The sequence below is a fragment of the Tripterygium wilfordii genome, chromosome 5, assembly GCF_013401445.1.
Source record: "Tripterygium wilfordii isolate XIE 37 chromosome 5, ASM1340144v1, whole genome shotgun sequence".
In the NCBI taxonomy this organism is placed as follows: Eukaryota; Viridiplantae; Streptophyta; class Magnoliopsida; order Celastrales; family Celastraceae; genus Tripterygium; species Tripterygium wilfordii.
The window spans coordinates 11,917,588-11,937,215 of NC_052236.1; the positions used below are offsets into that span (position 1 = coordinate 11,917,588).

At 38.7% G+C, this 19,628-nt stretch overlaps 3 protein-coding genes across 3 annotated transcripts; 1 reads left to right on the forward strand and 2 right to left on the reverse strand.

The window, feature by feature from the left end:
* Positions 1–245: 245 nt before the first annotated feature.
* On the reverse strand, positions 246–998 carry LOC119998637 (zinc finger protein 6-like). The gene has a single exon (XM_038845973.1). It carries the CDS (start codon positions 996–998, stop codon positions 246–248), a length of 753 nt encoding a protein of 250 aa, XP_038701901.1.
* A 3,744-nt stretch (positions 999–4,742) lies between these two features.
* On the forward strand, positions 4,743–19,351 carry LOC119998638 (cytochrome P450 94A1-like). Its single transcript, XM_038845974.1, has 2 exons — positions 4,743–5,941; positions 19,030–19,351. Exons 1-2 carry the CDS (start codon positions 4,743–4,745, stop codon positions 19,349–19,351), a joined length of 1,521 nt encoding a protein of 506 aa, XP_038701902.1.
* Positions 15,222–18,298, reverse strand: LOC119998390. The gene is made up of 2 exons (XM_038845709.1): positions 18,089–18,298; positions 15,222–17,811 (listed from the first exon to the last, which is right to left on the reverse strand). The coding sequence occupies exons 1-2, from the start codon at positions 18,135–18,137 to the stop codon at positions 15,440–15,442; spliced, it is 2,421 nt and encodes an 806-aa protein (XP_038701637.1). The 5' UTR covers positions 18,138–18,298; the 3' UTR covers positions 15,222–15,439.
* Positions 19,352–19,628: the final 277 nt, after the last annotated feature.

A 19,628-nucleotide genomic window follows, 5' to 3' on the forward strand; every position in this document is an offset into this window, starting at 1 on the left:
TCTTGACTTAGTAAGACGGATTTTAAAGCTATAACTCTAAAAAATGTTAATCAAATAGTAACGCAAATATCAAAAAGACATCAAGAATTTAACCTAAACATACTCATGATTATTTCAGACCAAGATCAACATATGATTCCTTATGAAACTGAGCCGTTCTTCCTGTTAAACAAGGTTTTCTATTAGCAAATCAAAATCAAACATAAGATTCTTCCTATTAGCACCAAGATTAATTTCTAGGCCAATTAAGCACCACCCTCTGAATTATTCCCAAACTGAAGATCTCTGCGATTGAAGCCGGCAGATGACATAGCCGCAAGCGATGGATTTGCAGCGGTGGGAGCCCAATGGCCATCATGCATGGGGATATGATGATTTAAGAATGAAGCAGCAGGTCCTTGGAACCCATTGTAGCCACCATATCCATGTCCATGGCCATTAGGGTTAAAGGAAGAAGGGTAGGGTTTGTGGATCATGGAGTTCATGTTAACACCAAGAGAAGATGACCTGTTGAAAGCAAAAGGAGGTGGGAAAACTGGAGCAACCATAGATGGATGATGATAAGGGAAGAAATCAAAATTAGGGTAATGATCGATTAGCCCTAACGCCATCTTCATTCCCTTTTTCCTTTTCTCCAGCATTCGCTCGCGCTTGTGGGCATTTTGGTGCCCGCCAAGCGCTTGCGAGTTGGTGAATCTCTTGGTGCAGTACTTGCAACCAAAGCTTCTCCCATCCTGACCACCAGAAGCCCTCAAATTACCCGGAACTTCATTTCCGGGTTCATTGATGACTATAGAAGTAGAAGCAGGAGCAGGAGGAGGAGGATGACCCAATAGATTGAGTTCTCTCCTAGGCGCAGCGCCATTGCTGTTGCGGTCATTGAAGAGATTGAGATTGAGACTGAGACAAGGAATTGGCTGTTTTTCTTCTTCTTCAGCAGCAGCATTTCTCTTCATGATTTCAGCTTGGACACCCTTGCTTGGGAGTTGGTCAGACATTTTTGGACTAAAATCTTGTTTTGTGTGTGGAATAAGAGCAAGTGAAGGCAGGTATTTATAGTATGAGCAATATTTAATTCTAAATCCACTATATATGGTAAGTAATATAGTCAAGATTTAATTTTATTGGCTTGAAATATGAAGATAATCAAGTGAAACCAACGTATCGACTCCATATCTTGATATATATGTATGAATGGGTTTCTATATAGGGATATATGTGCCTAATTTTCTTCTAATTTTATCAAATAGTACTTCATCTATCTTAGAAAACAAGAGCATGTAGAACCACTTGGGTGATACTCTAATTGGTGAATTTCTTTAGATCCAAATCGTATGGACTTTGGAGGTTATGAGTTCAATTCCCGCTGAGAGTAATACCCTTTTTGGCCACAAGCAAAGCCTTGACCCAACTTATCCTGTCATCAAGTGGGAAACTTTGTACACGCGGACCTAACGACACAAGTTTAGATCTAAGTCAATTGTTCAAAGGGCAAACTTATTGTATGACATCGTTCTCAGTTACAAAAAAAAAAGAGCATATAGATTTAGCTTAATTGACGGCCTTTCAAAGAAATTCAATCATATAGTCCATACAATGGAAATTAATCAATAATAATTAGAAGCCAAAAAATTTAAGTTACTTATTATTAAATGTATATAATATTAGCTAGTTTAATTAGGGTTTGCGCCCATCCTCCTCATGCCACAAAAGGTTCCTAGAAAGTCAGATTTTGACTAAAATGATGCTAATTAATGCACCAATAAGCTGTTTTTGAGGCTTAAAAATATTAAGATATACATGCATATATACTTATAAGGAAATTTATTTATTGGGTAAATATATATTTTATTTTTATGCAATAAATTAATTTATAAATGGTTATATTTATAAGGTAATTCATGTATATACATATTAATAGATATATATATACTTACAAAGGCATATGTCATATCTGATATATGTATCTTGCATAGAAAATAATCCATGAAATTTGTGGTAAATAATTAATATAATATAGAAAGTAGAATGTTGACTTTCCCAACTATTCTTATCTTAGGTCAAACCAGGATATATATGATCATATAAGTCTGATAATTTTCCATTAATTCAAGATTATCTTCCATATTTAGAAATTTCCATTTGCCCTTATTTTCTTTGGAAAATGACATATTAATACACTTTCAAAACTGTTGGACATCTAGGTCCACTCTAAAAAACTTTATCCCTCATAAGTCCATTTTTATTTTTAATAATATTTAAATCATTTAAATTTTATCTTATTCCTTTTTTGCTCTTTTTCAAAGAGGATTAGATCTAATATGATTTTTTCTCTTGTTATATGTTATATCTCTCTTATCTCACTATATCTTCTCTCTCTACTACATCTCTCTCTTATCACAATAATTTTATCTCTCCTATTACATCTCTCTCATCACAAAAACGTTCTCTCTCTTGTTGAATCTCTCTCTATCTCTCTACTACATCTCTCTTTACTACGTCTTTCTCTCTCTCTCATATATTTTTATGGCTGTCGTTTTGGTCCAAATATGACTGGGCATTATGCGTCTCTATGAGGGGAGTCTAATGGTGATGATGGTATTGCAAATTGTCGTCTAAATCGATCGGATTTGAAGTTTTTTTTTCAAATTATAACACTGGCCGACCAATGTTACTGTTTTGAAACAGTAACATTTGTAACACTGGGCGACCAATGTTACTGTTTTGAAATAGTAACATTGACCAATGTTACTGTTTTGAAATAGTAACATTGACCAATGTTACTGTTTTAAAACGGTCATATCCGGTGGCCATTTTTGGGCGGCAACTGGCTGGGTATTGTGGGTCTCAGTGAGGGGAGTCCAACGGTAGTGGTGGTATGACAAACCGCCACCGAAATCTACCGAATCTGAAGTTTTTTCCAAATAATGACACTGGCTGACCAATATTACTGTTTTGAAATAGTAACATTAACCAATGTTACTGTTTTAAAACGGCCATATCCGGTGGCCGTTTTAGGCCGTACCTGGTTGGGCATTGTGTGTATCAGTAAGGGGAGTCCAACTGTGATGGTGGTATGACGAACAACCACCAAAATTGGTCGGATCTGAAATTTTTTCCAAATAATAATACTGACTGACCAATGTTACTGTTTTGAAACAGTAAAATTGACCGACCAATTGAAGGATGGTGCATGTCTTTGCTGCCGAGGTTCCAGTGGACGTGAAGTACAATTCTTGTGCCATGTAAGTTCTTTTTCTAAGCCAGATTGACTCAAGATAGATGGCACTTCTGATACTGTTGCTGCTTTATATACTACTATAATTTTGTGCCTGATTTCTTATTGAGGTCATTATTGTTGTCCAGTAGTTGAGAACTTGAGATGGGCCTTTTGTCAATGATCAGTACCCACACGACCCTTTCAAAGTCATTGGTGGATAGGTAGAAAATGATTGGTTCTCAAGGACAGAAAGTATGACTAGTTCATTGGAGCTGAGTTTTCTTTTTATAGGCAAGTAATGGGGAATGCGAAAGGGGAACACAGACGTTTTTGTTTTTGAGTTTATTGTTTGGACATATTTGCTCTTGTTGCAAGGCACCTGCTCTGTGCGTTATTGTTGGGGTCGAGCATAAGTATTGCAGAGTTTGGAGGGGAACCAACTGAAGCCTGGCATTAAAATGAGTTTGGGCTGAAAACTTGCCCTTTCGTGGTTTTGGAGTAAAATCAAGGGTAAAATTGTACTTAAGCAAGAAGTGGACCTTAGAGGGATAAGCTGTTTTGGGCTGGACTTATTTGTCCATAAGTTTCTAAACTGGTACCGGCCCATGATTTTCCCAATTTTCTTTGTAAAAACTTGACATCTTCTAAAATGGGCTTTGGCCCAGTAAAGCTTTAGCCCAATCCATTTTTTTTAAAGAAAATATTTTTGGCCTAGTGATATGAATATTCGGGGAGCCCATGTTACTCTGCCTAAAATCAAGCTTACAACTAATGTAGATGGGTGACCGATTATTTCTCATAAAAACATAACTTGTGAATTCGGTCCATACACTTGTTTTGTAAACCACTCAATTTTTTGTATTTTTTCAATGTGAGCCTCCAACACTCCCCTCGCACAAGACTCTCTAATTATGGATCATATTGGGCCTCAAATTTGTATGGTCTTTTTGGACATACACCAAACACATGTAGCCTCTTTGGCCTATCATAGCCACTTTGGGCATAAATATGGGCCCTCTTTTTCTGTCCGAACACCTCACATAATTATGAATTTTTGTGGAGCCATTATTACTGGGCCTAAAATTGAAGCTACGAGGGGCTCCAATTCTCTCTCAAAACCGTGTTACATCATGATTTTATAGTGCATGAGTTAGCAAAAAGTGGCCCAATCCAATCGTTCTTTAAAGAAAATACAGAACCCTGGCCCAAAAACCCCAGCCCACTACGCCCAAAAATAGGAGGCATTTTGGACAGATAAATAATTCCCATGGGCCAGCACTTTCACCCTGCTATGATGCCATGCTGTCGCCTAACTGGTCTTGGGCCTATACATTGGGTCTTAATCCTAAATCATAAGCACACCAGAATCAAAGGCTAAGTGGGCCCACATCATATGTCACGTCAGCAGAAACGTCACCTTCCACGTCAGCAGAAATGCCCATGTTACACAAATTTATCCTTCCGACTCTGTTTTCTTCTCTTTGAACAGAGTCCCCCCTCAGAATCAAATTAAGCTCCAGCCATGGAAGTTCTCTTCTACTTCCTCGCTCTCCCCTTCTTGTTTCTGCTTTCACTCTACCTGATCAACACTTCAAAACACAAACCCAAAACCAAAACCAAAACAGGCTTCAAAACATACCCAATTCTCGGAGTCCTCCCTGATTTCTTGAAAAACAAGTTCCGGTTCCTCGACTGGACAACCGAAATACTAATCAACGCCCCCAACAACACCGCCGTATTATACCGTCCGTCAAGAATTCACAGCATCATTACGGCGAATCCGGATGTTGTCGAATACATTCTGAAGACCAATTTCGAAAACTACCCTAAAGGGGAGAACCAGTTTATCATATTCTTGAAGGATTTTCTGGGTCGAGGAATCTTCAACTCCAATGGGGATCTGTGGAAATTTCAGAGAAAAACTTCTCTCCATGAATTCAATACCAAGTCACTTCGGAAGTTCTGCGTGGAGAATGCTGGTATTGAGATTTCGACGAGATTGATTCCAATGATTGCAAAAGCAGGGGAGACGGGACAAGTTTTGGATTTACAGGACATGTTGGAAAGGTTTGCGTTTGACAGTATCTGCAAACTTGCATTCAATGTCGATCCATGTTGTCTCGGAGGAGATGGAAATGCCGGTAGTGACTTCATGCGAGCTTTTGAAAAAGCTTCACGGCTTAGTTCAGGGAGGTTCTTGTATCCATTACCGATTTTATGGACGCTCAAGAAGTTTTTCAATTTGGGTTCAGAGAAATCGCTGAGGAATTCAATAAAGATCGTCTATGATTTTGCCGATAAGATCATTCGTTCCAGGTTGGAGAAACAAAATGAGAAGAAAAAAGATGAAGACTTGCTTTCCCGGTTCATTGTGGATACCGAGAACTCGCCCGAGTTTCTCCGATATGTCGTTATAAGTTTCATTCTAGCTGGCCGAGACACGATCTCTTCTGTACTAACATGGTTCTTTTGGCTTCTGGCATCTAACAAGGAAGCGGAAGAAAAGATATTGAACGAGCTTGAAATGATTCGGAAGAAATACCGGAAGAATGTCGGCGATACTTATACTTATAGTTTCGATGCAATCCGAGATATGCACTATTTACATGCTGCAATATCGGAGTCAATGAGATTATACCCACCGGTCGCCGTCAATACAAAAGCTTGCCTAAACGCCGATATACAGCCCGGCGGTACGTTTATAGGGAAGGACTGGTTTATTACTTATTGTAGACACAAAAAAATTTGCAGCCCAATTAAATAAAATAGTGGGCTCTAAATTAAAATAATTTATGAAGCCCAAAATATTGTTAAATGGATAAAATCTAAGATAAATACAAATCAAATCAAATTCAAATAAAATAAAATTAAAGGGATAATCATTGATTAAGTGATTTCTCTACAATACCCTTAATGTCAAGGGTTAAGGCCAAGGGTACATAAGTAAATTCCACTTCTCCCTTTGCCTATAAATACCAAGCTCATTTGGAAAAAAAAAAAGAAGAAGAAGAGGAGGAGTAGAGAGAAACTATCTAAAGACTCTCTCAAATTTCTTCTCTAAATCCGGAATTCTTAGAATTCCTTCAAGTCTCAAATCCAAGTCAAGTCCCGGAAGTGAAAAGTCCAAGTTCTTTAAATCCGGAATTCTTAGAATTCCTTCAAGTCTCAAGTCTAAGTCAAGTCCCGGAAGTGAAGTTCAAGTTCTCTAAATCCAGAATTCTTAGAATTCCATCAAGTCTCAAGTCCGATAATCAAATCCCAAATTCAAGTCCAACACTCAAATCCAACTGGATTTTATTACAAATTCGTAGAATTTGTTTGAAGCGCTCAACTAAAAATCAGAGGATTTTGTATTCGTGTGGAATACGTCAAAAGAAGAGATCAAGTCCACTTTGATTTAAATATTTGTAATTTGTATCAAATTTTAAGTGTATTTTAATTTACACTGAGGAATTTGGTGTGTACAAATTTCTGGCACGCTCGGTGGGACACTCTTCTCCTCTCATCTTTTAGTTGAATTTATTAAATTCAGTCTAAGTCAAAACTATGGAATCCACGATTCCTTCAAAGGAGATTGATGTCACTGATGACGTCTCTCACGCAACTCGTACGCGAGTTAAAGCCGGAGAATCACAATTGTTTTCTCCTCTTAAGAAATTCTCAAAAAAGGGTCAAAAGAAGTCTCATGTGAGTAAATCTAGATCCAAATCCCTTCAAATCAAAGATGAAACAAAAGAGGCGGAATATGTATATTCTAGCTCCTCGGGTGATGAATCCGAGTCCAAACCTCATTCCGTGAAGTTGGCATCACGGAAGTGGGCTGATTACACCTCGTATTCGGAGTCTGAATCCGAATCCAAATCTCTCAAGTCAAAAGGAATGGAATATGTATATTCCAACCCCTCATATGAGGAATCCACATCACGGAAGTGGGATAATTACATCCCAACGTCGGAATCAGATATTCCTGTGCCGGTTATGATGACCGAGGCAACAAGTTCCGAAGATCAGGTGAAACAAATGAATGTCACCATTGATCAATTGACAAAGTCCTTAGAAGAGAAGGACAAACAAATTGCTGCACTCATAAACCGATTGGATTCCTTAGGACCAATCACGGAACCGAGCCGTGAAACCTTTGTTTCACGAGAAGGTAAAGCTCCAGAAAGTTCAAATTCTCTTAAAGCTCAACAAAAGCAAGAAGAGCAAGATCGCTTGACAGCACAAAATGCTCTCCGCGATTCGACCAACTTATCTGTTGCTTCACTCTCTGTGAATCAACTCCAAAACATGATCGTAGACACCATCCGAGCTCAGTATGGTGGAGCCCCACAATCATCTCTAGTGTATGCAAAGCCATATAGTCGCCGGATTGATGAAATCCGCATGCCATGGGGTTATCAACCCCCTAAGTTCCAACAATTTGATGGGAAGGGCAACCCAAAGCAACATGTTGCTCATTTCATCGAAACTTGCAATAATGCGGGTACATTTGGTGATTCCATGGTGAAACAATTCGTGCGTTCCCTAAAAGGAGCTGCATTTGAATGGTATACTGACCTTCCAGCTGGTTTTATTGAAGGTTGGGATCAACTTGAGCGTGAGTTTCTAACTCGCTTTTATAGCACCCGACGGACAGTTAGCCTCCCGGAACTCGTAAGAATGAGGCAGAATAAAGAAGAAGCTGTGGTCGAGTATATTGAACGTTGGAGGAACCTTGTCCTAAATTGCAAGGAACGTATAAGCGAAAGTTCCTCCATCGATATGTGTGTTCAAGGAATGCATTGGGGGTTACTTTACAATCTTCAAGCTAATATGCCACATTCCTTCGAGGAACTTGCAACCCGAGCTCATGACTTGGAAATCCAAATAGCAAGGCATGGAAGCCATTTGCCAAGTGACCCTCGAGAATTAAAGAAAGAAGTGAAAAAGGATTCAAAGCCTTCACGGACTAAAGAATCCATGGCTGTTACTACTGACCCAGTTAAGATTTCTACACAGAAATCTAAATCTAAATTCGAGTCCAAGACTCGTAAAGATCAAACTCAAGTCAAGGAGCGACCAACCTTGAAACAAATGCAAGAGAAGGAATACCCATTTGCGGATTCCGAAGTGTCTGGGATTCTAGACCAATTACTTGAACAGAAGCTCATAGAGCTTCCTACTTCAAAGCGGCCGGAAGAAATTGGCCAAACTGATAATCCTAAGTACTGCAAGTATCATCGGATCATTGGTCATCCGATTGAGAAATGTTTTGTCTTCAAAGACATAATCATGCGGTTGAATAGGGAAAACAAGATCGATCTCGATCTTACTGACAATGTTGAGGTCAATTGCGGAATGGTGGCTTTTGGGTCATTTGACCCCATTCCAATATCAATGGAAGCTCAAACGATGCCCTCGTCCATAACTAACGAGGAATCATCAAATATAGAACTGACTGCTGAGCTTCCTGAAGGAGCTGTAAGAGTCCAGTTCATTGTAGATGGAGAAGCCACCACTGTCTATGCATATCCCGGAATGCCGAGGCCACAAGCTCCAAATAGGCCAACGTTATATGAAATCATGACGGATGATCTGGATGTGTGGGATTCACCACCAGAAATGTATGATTCATCTTCTGAAAGTGAAGATGAAGGTTGGATAGAGGTGAAAAGTAAAAGACAATACTCTTCACCAATCCGGTCTCTTCCAAGTCCAATACCTATTCTCGGAAGGAGAGAAAATAAAAAATCTCGGTCTAAGAATCGATTAAGAAGAAATCGAAGAAAGACACATGTTGAGGTTGAGAATGAAAGCACTCATTCAACTCCCCGAAAGAAAGTAACTCTTAAGGAGTACTTTCCGAAAGATTACTTTCTAGATGAACATATGACATCATATGTGATCAGTGCAATAGACTCTAAAGAGTCACATGAAGAAAGAGATGGTTCTAAGATGGAAGCCTCAAGCATTGAGAAGAAAGGAGTTGTTATTTCACTCTAAGAAATTCCCTCTGACATGAACATCTCGGAAGTCCTTGAACTCCCAATAGATACTCGTTTGGCGCTAGTTCAAACACTGCTCAATCCGGAAGAATACAAAGGGAAAATATTTTCCCAAATAAGAAAAGTTAGTCCCGGTGATTGTATGGCAACAATTACCTTTACGGACGATGACTTACAGCTTGGGACGAGACTTCACAACAGGCCACTTTATGTTAGTGGAATTATTCGAGAACACAAAATATCTCGAATCCTCATTGACTGTGGATCTGCTGTAAATATTATGCCGATTCATACAATGAGAAAGATTGGAATCTCAGTGAATGAGCTTTCTAAAAGCAAACTCACAATCCAAGGTTTCAATCAAAAAGGACAACGTGCCATTGGCACAGTCCGGTTAAAGATTGAGATGGATGATTTGATATCATCAGCTTTATTTCATGTAATCGACTCCAAAACATCCTATGAATTACTTTTGGGACGTGTTTGGTTACATGAAAATGGAGTAATTCCTTCAACATGGCACCAATGCTTCAAGTACAGTCGAAATGGCAAGGAAAAATGCATTGTAGCCGAATCAAAGCCATTCGCAAGTGAAGAATCTCATTTTGCGGATGCAAAATTTTACCAAAAGGAAGATATGCCCCAAGAAGCCCTTCCAGTGTTGATTCCGGAATCAAAAAATGACGTAAAAGATGACTCAATTGAGGACATCTTATCAAGAACCTTTGTAAAGGAATCATCAAAAATTGAGTTGTCAAAGAGAGATGTTGACATTCTCAAGGAAGACCTAATCCTTCCGATTCCTTCTATTGGGAAAATTGTGGACTTAAATTCTATACAAGAAAATGCCGAGGAAGCTGAGCTTCCTAAAACTTTGGGAAACCACTCAAATGGGTGGTTTGATCCACGTGTAAAGAAGCTCATGGAGAACGCTGGATACGGAAAAGGGAAGCCATGCAAACTTGGCGACCTTGATTCCGTTCTGTCTAGTGGAAAAGCTCCGGTGATAAATAAACAAGGAATATCTATTCCACAACCAAAACACGGATTGGGACATGAATCTCGTGACTCACACCCTATCCGAATTAGAGCAAAGAAAGCATCGGCCAATCCAATCATGATACAGATTTTTGAGTATAATGATGACAAGCCCGTAGAGCCTCTTGCTCAAAGCCAAATACAAAAGCAAAATACTCGAATTTCAGTATTTGAACGGATTGGTGATAATCCGTCAACATCAAACCAAATGGAGTCTGTACAAAAAGTCTCTGTATTTTCTAGGCTTGGGCCAAAAGTCCAGAAAGAGGATCCGAAGAAACGAAGGAGACAAAGACGTCGTAGACGTAATGCTCTAGCTAAAGATAAAGGTAAAAACAAGGTGATTGTTTCTGTCAATCACATCACAATTGAGGAAGTGACTGAAAAAGAATTCAGTTCCGACTCATCTTCTGATGAAGAACCCATATCGGCACCATCTACCTTAGAAGATGGGGGGCAAGCTACGGTTGATGAACTCAAGGAGATCAATCTAGGAACTGAAGCTGATCCAAGGCCAACATTTGTAAGCGCACTTCTAAGTCCAGAAGAAGAAACAAAATACATCCAGCTTTTGCAAGAATATATGGATGTCTTTGCATGGACTTACAAAGAAATGCCAGGACTAGATCCAAAGATTGTTGTCCATCACTTGTCTATCAAACATGGAGTACGTCCCATAAAACAAGCTCAAAGACGATTCCGACCGGAATTAGTCCCGAAAATTGAAAATGAAGTCAATAAACTTATTGAAGCTGGATTCATTCGAGAAGTTAAATACCCGACATGGATTGCCAATATTGTCCCAGTGATGAAGAAAAATGGGCAATTACGGGTCTGTGTTGACTTCCGAGATTTAAATAAAGCATGTCCAAAGGATGATTTTCCATTGCCCATCACGGAGCTAATGGTTGATGCAACTACCGGACACGAAGTGTTATCCTTCATGGATGGTTCGTCTGGATACAATCAAATTCGGATGAACCCAAAGGATGAGGAATTCACTGCATTCCGTACTCCAAAAGGAATATATTGTTACAAAGTTATGCCTTTTGGATTGAAGAATGCCGGAGCCACATATCAACGTGCCATGCAGAAGATCTTTGATGATATATTGCATAAAAAGGTGGAATGTTATGTGGACGACTTAGTCGTAAAGACCAAAAACCGAAAAAATCATTTAGATGATTTACGGGTTATCTTTGAAAGACTTCGTCGATTTCAATTAAAGATGAATCCTCTCAAGTGCGCCTTTGGTGTCACTTCTGGAAAATTTCTTGGCTTCATCGTAAGGCATCGAGGTATTGAAATTGATCGAACAAAAATCGATGCCATTTTAAAAATGCCAGAACCGACTAACTTACACGAGCTAAAAAGCTTGCAAGGGAAGCTCGCGTATATTAGAAGGTTTATTTCAAACCTTGCTGGACGATGCCACCCATTCAATAAGTTGATGAAAAAAGACACTTCTTTTAAATGGGATGATACTTGTCGGAATGCCTTTAATAATATCAAAGAGTACCTCCTACATCCGCCTGTATTAAAGGCACCAATTCCAGGTAGACCATTAATCCTATACATTGCTGCCCAAGAGCGATCATTAGGAGCACTGCTTGGACAAGTGGATGACGAGGGGAAGGAAAGCGCATCATACTACGTGAGTCGTACGTTGGTAGGCGCGGAGCTAAATTATTCACCAATTGAAAAAGTGTGCCTAGCATTAGTCTTTGCAACAAAAAAGCTAAGACATTATATGCTTGCACATGTTATTCATTTGATCTCAAAGGCGGATCCACTTAAATTCATCATGTCAAGACCAGTCTTATCTGGAAGATTAGCAAAGTGGGCACTTCTTCTATCAGAGTTTGATATTACTTTTGTACCTCAAAAGGCTATAAAAGGACAAGCTTTAGCGGATTTCCTAGCGGACCATCCGATTCCAGCAGAGTGGGAGCTTCCAGAAGAATTCCCGGATGAAGAAGTCTTTTTCACTGATGTAATACCATCATGGAAATTATTCTTTGATGGTGCTGCACGAAAATATGGTGCAGGAGCTGGGGTAGTTTTTGTTACCCCTCAAAATGAAGTCATGCCTTTCTCCTTCACATTGATGGAGATGTGTTCCAACAATGTGGCGGAATACCAAGCCTTGATAATTGGCTTGGAAATGGCTTTAGAGATGCAGCTCGGACAACTCGAAATTTTCGGAGATTCTAAGTTGGTTATTAATCAACTTTTATCAAAATATGAAGTCCGGAAGATCAATTTAATTCCTTACCAGAAGCATGCGGCAAAGCTCTTGGAAAAATTTGACATGGTTAATATTATTCATGTCCCAAGGAATGAAAATCGACAAGCAGATGCATTGGCTAACTTAGCTATTGTATTGGCTAACTCCGATAAAGATATCGCGATTATGTCCATTTCTCAAAAATGGGTAATTCCATCATGGACACCTGAAGATGAAACAGAAGTTCATAATATCTCAGTTGATACAACTGAAAATGAGGATTGGAGGCAACCAATCATTGACTTTCTTAAATATGGAAAGTTACCAAGTGATCATCGCCATAAAACGGAAATTCGGCGACGTGCCTCTAGATTCATATACTACAAAGATACGCTTTATCGGCGTTCTTTTGATGGTGTATTTCTTCGATGCCTAAGCAAAGAAGAAGCGAATCAAGTATTGGAAGAAGCTCATTCCGGGATATGTGGTGCTCATCAGTCCGGACCAAAACTTCACTTTCGGATAAAAAGGATGGGATATTATTGGTCAACCATGGTGAAAGATTCCATGGAATATGCTAAAAGATGTGAAGCTTGTCAAGTTCATGCGAACTTTATACACCAACCACCGGAACCCTTACATCCGACTGTTGCTTCATGGCCTTTTGATGCCTGGGGTTTGGATGTTGTAGGACCCATAACTCCAAAATCGTCTGCTGGCCATTTGTATATCTTGGCAGCTACAGATTATTTCTCAAGATGGGCGGAAGCACTTCCATTAAAAGAAGTTAAAAAAGAGACCGTTGTCAATTTCATCCAAGGTCAAATCATTTATAGATATGGAGTTCCCCGATATATCATTACTGATAATGGGAAACCATTCTATAACAATCTAATGGACAAACTTTGTCAAAAGTTTCATTTTGTCCAACACAATTCCTCCATGTATAACGCAGCAGCAAATGGACTTGCAGAAGCCTTTAACAAAACTCTCTGCACTTTGCTAAAGAAAGTGGTCTCCAAGTCAAAGAGGGATTGGCATGAAAGGGTAGGAGAATCTTTGTGGGCCTACCGAATAACTTATCGAACACCAACACAAGCCACACCATATTCTTTGGTTTATGGCGTTGAAGCAGTAATACCACTGGAATGTCAAATTCCGTCTCTCAGGATTGCTATTCAAGAAGGCCTTACTACAGAGCAAAATGCTCAATTAAGGTTGGAAGAACTTGAGTCCTTAGACGAAAGAAGATTGGAAGCTCAAAAGCGACTGGAATGCTATCAAGCTCGTATGTCCAGAGCTTTCAATAAAAAAGTACATCCTCGATCATTTCAAATAGGAGACTTGGTCTTAGCTATAAGGAGGCCGATTGTGATCACTCGACGGACTGGGGGCAAGTTCCTACCCAAATGGGATGGACCATATGTAGTCACAGAAGTCTACACAAATGGTGCTTATAAAATTATCGACAAGGACGGTCTACGGATCGGACCTATCAATGGAAAATTCTTGAAGCGTTTTTACGCTTAGAATTAAATTGTAATACTCCTTGCCCATATGAGTATAAACTATGAATGGCATCAAAAAAAAAAAAAAAAAAAAAAAAAAAAAACTCGCTAGATTGAAAACCCGAAAGGGCGGTCTAGGCAAAAATAAGAGTTAAAAAAAAAAAAAATTTCCTTGGAACTACGTTTGACTTGATCTCCTCAAAAGGAGTACGTAGGCAGCTTGGGAAATTCCAAGTTCAGTCAAATCAAATAAAAAAAAAAAAGACTTTGTCTTTTAGTTCAAATCCAAATAAAAATAGAAGACTTTGTCTTTTATTTTCAAGTTCAGTCAAATTCAAAGAAAAAAATTTCTTTGTATTGTCATTTCGAAAAGACAAAATCAAAGCATGTAAGATGTACATTCATGTTATGATTTAAGGTTCCTTTCTTTAATGAGAATACCTTTGATGCTTATATGTGCATACTTGATGGTGCGCCAAGTTATAGCATTAAAAAAGGAGCAAATGAATTCATTGATATGAATGTTCATTACATAAAAAATAAAAAATAAAAAAAAACTAATCGAAATGACAAAGAATAAATAAATAGAGAAGTCTAATTCTTCTTGATCCAATTCGCTAGCCCACGGAATCCATCTTCCAAAGTTGCCTTCCGTTTAGCAATCGACTTAGTTGTAGTGGCATCCTTAACTTGGAGCTTCTCTAGCTTTGAATGTGATTCCTTCAATTGATTAAGGTCATCACTTTCTTTCTTCATTTTCTCATCAAAGGAGTCAAGTTGGGATGACAAAACATTATCTCGCTTCTCTAGACGAGAAATTTCAAGTCTAACTTCCTTTTGTTCTGCTTCTATCTTGCAACGTTCCTTGGTCAAGTCTGGAACAATAAGCATACGAGCAGAAATAAGATCTTCCAAAGAAGCCAACTGCTTTTGCTTTTCTTCTAAAGATGGAAAACGCATGGTGTCATTCTCCTCGTGAAGGAAGTCATCAATGTCATTCAAGTATTCAACCACCTTTGCCATTAAAGGAGAAATATCAATGTGAAAAAATTGACTACAGAAGTCTTTATAACAAGATGACTTCCGAGTCCACCATCCTCTCAAGTCGGATAGGCCTCCATGCAATGCCTTGGTAAATTCCTTCTCAAGATATGCCGTCATTGCTTCACGGAGCATCTCTTCATGCTCATTTAAAAGATTTGGTGACTTATCTTCAGGATTCGTTGATGCGGATAAAACAACAGTCAATTGTTGGGATTTGGTGCTGGAAACTTTCTGACCCAATGTCCCTGAAGTAGCCCCATCATCTGTCAAGTTTAGGCTTCTATTCTCTAAAGAATGTGTGGATGGAATAATACCTTCTCCAACACTATCGGGAAGTTCACCTAATAGACAATCATTTGGGCTACCTTCATCAGCAAAGCCCTCAAGGGCACCAATCATCTCACTCATAGGAATTTTATCGAAAGCTACCCAAAAAAAAAAAAAAAAAAAAAAAAAGTTTATTATCAATAAATGGGCAAATAATAGATAACAAGACAGAGAAAAATAAAGGAATACCTTTATTCCAAGAACATGGAGAGAGATTCATATCACTCTTTGCTTCCGCAGGAATGTCCTTGGTATTAGTTTTGAGATCAATTTGTTTTCCGGAACGTAAACGAGTAGATCTCCTAACCAGTGGTATATCGTCAGAATCAAAGTTAGATTCAAAATCAGTATGTGCTCCTTCAGGTGCAACTGCAACAATTGCAGACTTTACCTTTGGCACTATTTCATCAACTGAAGTTTTCTTTGTCTTGGCCTTTGAAGGTCCAGCTTTAGATTTCTTTAAAGCACGTTCCTCTGGAACGTCTAAATCCACAATGAGAGGTTTCTCTTTCGGTGGCAATGGGATGGAGTCATCTTCTCCAGCTTTTCTTTTCCTCCGAGAAAGTGTAGATGCAATATTCTCAACAAGTTTAAAATCAGCACGTTCACTACTCTCCAAAACAGTAGTAGAAACGTTAAGCAATATGGGAGCCACCGTGGTGTCCCACCAATTCTCATACTTTCGATCAATTTGATCGCACATATTAGTACAAGGCCCCGGAATATGAAATTTTGCCTTACTCCCTACTCTTGTTAGAGATAACCAACAACTGTAAAGAGTACTTGGATTCAATTCAAAAGAATGTATATTCGGAGACCCAGGATTGATTTGTTTGAATCCATGCTGTCTTGAAAACCGGTGTGGACTATACGCTTCCAAAGTGTATGACGACCCCCGACGACATGGTAAATAGCCAGGTCGAATACTCATCATAAATTCTTGAATCTCTTCGGACAAGTCTCCAACATCTGTTTGGTCACCAACTTGTTTCGGAGGATGACTCACGACCCACTTAAAGTTTTTTGAGTCCATGTTTCCACGAAGAAGTTTCCGACAGTCTATCATGTTAGGCTCCCAAAATTGATAGACATTTAAAATTCCAGAATATCTCCTAAGTGTAGGACGCCCAAAAGATGTGTCAATGATATCAAATATACCACGAGGGAAATGCAATGCTACCCAGCCATAAAGAAAGTGCCCTGGAAATGATTGAGTAATTCTTCCAAGATCCTTTCTTTCAGAAGAAAAGGTCTGTGTAAGACCTTTATAAATACTTGCTAAAATAGGTGGAACCAGACTATATCTTACACCTGCAGCCATCCGGGAAGCAACTTTAAAAGTTGCGGGTCTTAAGTGGTCATCGCCTGATGGAAGGACAAATCTACAAAGCCAAATAGAGAGATATGCAGCTATCTCCAACTCATCAATCTTGGTGGTAGATAATTCAAGATCTAACGCCTGTAAACATTTTAGATCTCTGATGTCTTCAGAAGACACACTTTGGTTGGGAATGACTATGGGTCTCCACACTTTTGTTGTTGTTCCACTTTTTAGAAATTCATACTTTCCCAAGTTTGATAATTTCTTATATTTCGAGTCTCCTCGAGGATTGGGTTTCCGAGAAACCCCATTAAGCCAAAAATTGAGCCAATCTGCATGCTTGATTCGATCAATAACCTTTTCTCCGGCTATATGTTGAAAAGCCTTAAAGAGATGAAGACAAGAATCTGGAAGAGATTTTCCATCAGTGAGTTCCCTAAAACTCGGAATAACCTCTTCATAATAATCACCAAGTATAGACAATCCGGAAATATCTCGCATTTCCCAAAGAGAAATGCCAATTTCTCCATGCCTCGTCACAAAGGTACTGGTTTCAGGACACCATACCTCACATAAAGCCCGATATGCTGAAGGGGGACGATGATATTCCATCGTTGCTGCTTGGACTGCTAATGATAAATCTTCCAAGCCTCTATCCTTAAGGAGTCTAGCAACCCGTCTGGACCACTCCCAAAAGCCATTTAGATATGAAATCTCTCCTCTGGGATTCAAAGATGTCCCCCATCTAATAAATTTGTTCCCAATATTCTCGGCAATCAAAGGTCGTGGGATGAAGTCATCCTCATTATGATGTGGTGCAATACACAAGTAAGGTAGGCCAAGACGACGGGCATCCGTGGATGCCAATTCCTTGGATCTGCTAATTAAAGACATATCCAAACCTTGAAATCGATTGACACCGGGGATAGCAAAACGGCCAGTCATTGCACTATTGACGTGAAATTTAAGATGACCCTGCATGCCTGTAGAAGAGTGAAGTCCAACAAAAGCCATCGGAAAACGAATTGTTTTCCCTTTAAATTTGGGATTACTAGATTCTGTAATCCATTGTGGATTCGAGTTTGAGCTACTCTCAGAATCCGTCTTCGGGGCTGAACACGGTTTGCGGGAGGCCATATCTAAATTAAAAAAATAAAAAAATAAAAAATCAGCTTCCGAAAGAAGGAAAAAATAAATAAATTTCAGCTGCCGAAGAAAGAATACATATGCACATGTGTGTATATGTATATGTATAGTTATGGCGTAGGCGCCATGCAACATCACAGCCATGAAAGTCAAGGTTGGTTGCTTTAAAAACAAAACATATATATATATCATATATATATGTATGAGATGAAAATTTCTAAAAATAATCACGGCTGGGTGGTGAAAAAAAAAAAACTAAAGTTGTCTCACCTTTTATGCGTGATGTTGAAAGAGTGAGTATACAAACTCTATAGCACATGTTGGCTTTATATAAGTCTAACTCTCCTATATCAAGTGAGATTAGTTATAAGTTATCAAATACAAATCAAATTGTGATTATATAAAGCAAATTTTATTAGATAATTCAAGACTTAAATTATCTAGTCTTTGATAACTTAAGTCTTGAGGGGGCATTTGTAGACACAAAAAAATTTGCAGCCCAATTAAATAAAATAGTGGGCTCTAAATTAAAATAATTTATGAAGCCCAAAATATTGTTAAATGGATAAAATCTAAGATAAATACAAATCAAATCAAATTCAAATAAAATAAAATTAAAGGGATAATCATTGATTAAGTGATTTCTCTACAATACCCTTAATGTCAAGGGTTAAGGCCGAGGGTACATAAGTAAATTCCACTTCTCCCTTTGCCTATAAATACCAAGCTCATTTGGAAAAAAAAAAAGAAGAAGAAGAGGAGGAGTAGAGAGAAACTATCTAAAGACTCTCTCAAATTTCTTCTCTAAATCCGGAATTCTTAGAATTCCTTCAAGTCTCAAATCCAAGTCAAGTCCCGGAAGTGAAAAGTCCAAGTTCTTTAAATCCGGAATTCTTAGAATTCCTTCAAGTCTCAAGTCTAAGTCAAGTCCCGGAAGTGAAGTTCAAGTTCTCTAAATCCAGAATTCTTAGAATTTCATCAAGTCTCAAGTCCGATAATCAAATCCCAAATTCAAGTCCAACACTCAAATCCAACTGGATTTTATTACAAATTCGTAGAATTTGTTTGAAGCACTCAACTAAAAATCAGAGGATTTTGTATTCGTGTGGAATACGTCAAAAGAAGAGATCAAGTCCACTTTGATTTAAATATTTGTAATTTGTATCAAATTTTAAGTGTATTTTAATTTACACTGAGGAATTTGGTGTGTACACTTATAACACGTACGCGGTGGGGAGGATGGAGAGTATTTGGGGCAAGGATTGTCTGGAGTACCGTCCGGACAGGTGGTTGGAGAACGGGATGTATCGGCAGGAGAGTTCGTTTCGGTATCCGATATTTCATGCCGGTCCGAGAATATGTTTGGGGAAAGATTTGGCTTATGTTCAGATGAAGGCGATTGCGTCTTCGATCATTGGGAGGTTTGAAGTGGACGTTCGAGATAAGGAAAAGTGTCGCGAGTCCTTGCTATCATTGACTCTCAGGATGCAGGGTGGATTGCTGTTCAATGCCAAAGAAAGATTTGTGGGCTAGGCCTAACTGTTGTTTTTGTTTTGGCCCAATGGGCCGAATGCATTCTTAGTATGATTATGTGGTATTTTTGTGGGTTCTACTTCCTACTATAAGCCCCTTGATTGTATCTTATCTCAAATAAAATTATTACTAACTTTTTTTATATGCACATTATATATATATTTTTTAAAATACACATAGCAGAAATGCAAATGTTTCGTTGGATGTGTGATCACACTAAGAAAGATAGGATAAAAAATAAAATTATTAGATTTAAGGTAGGAGTAGCACCTATTGA

Bases quoted from the DNA above. Each gene is read 5' to 3' on its own strand.
- LOC119998390 (XM_038845709.1), bottom strand. From the start codon at position 18,137: ATGTGCTATAGAGTTTGTATACTCACTCTTTCAACATCACGCATAAAA. The intron at 17,812-18,088 runs GTGAGACAACTT...TTTTTAATTTAG, and splicing joins TTCAACATCACGCATAAAAG to ATATGGCCTCCCGCAAACCG.
- LOC119998638 (XM_038845974.1), top strand. From the start codon at position 4,743: ATGGAAGTTCTCTTCTACTTCCTCGCTCTCCCCTTCTTGTTTCTGCTT. The intron at 5,942-19,029 runs TACTTATTGTAG...ATTTGGTGTGTA, and splicing joins ATAGGGAAGGACTGGTTTAT to CACTTATAACACGTACGCGG.
- LOC119998637 (XM_038845973.1), bottom strand. From the start codon at position 998: ATGTCTGACCAACTCCCAAGCAAGGGTGTCCAAGCTGAAATCATGAAG.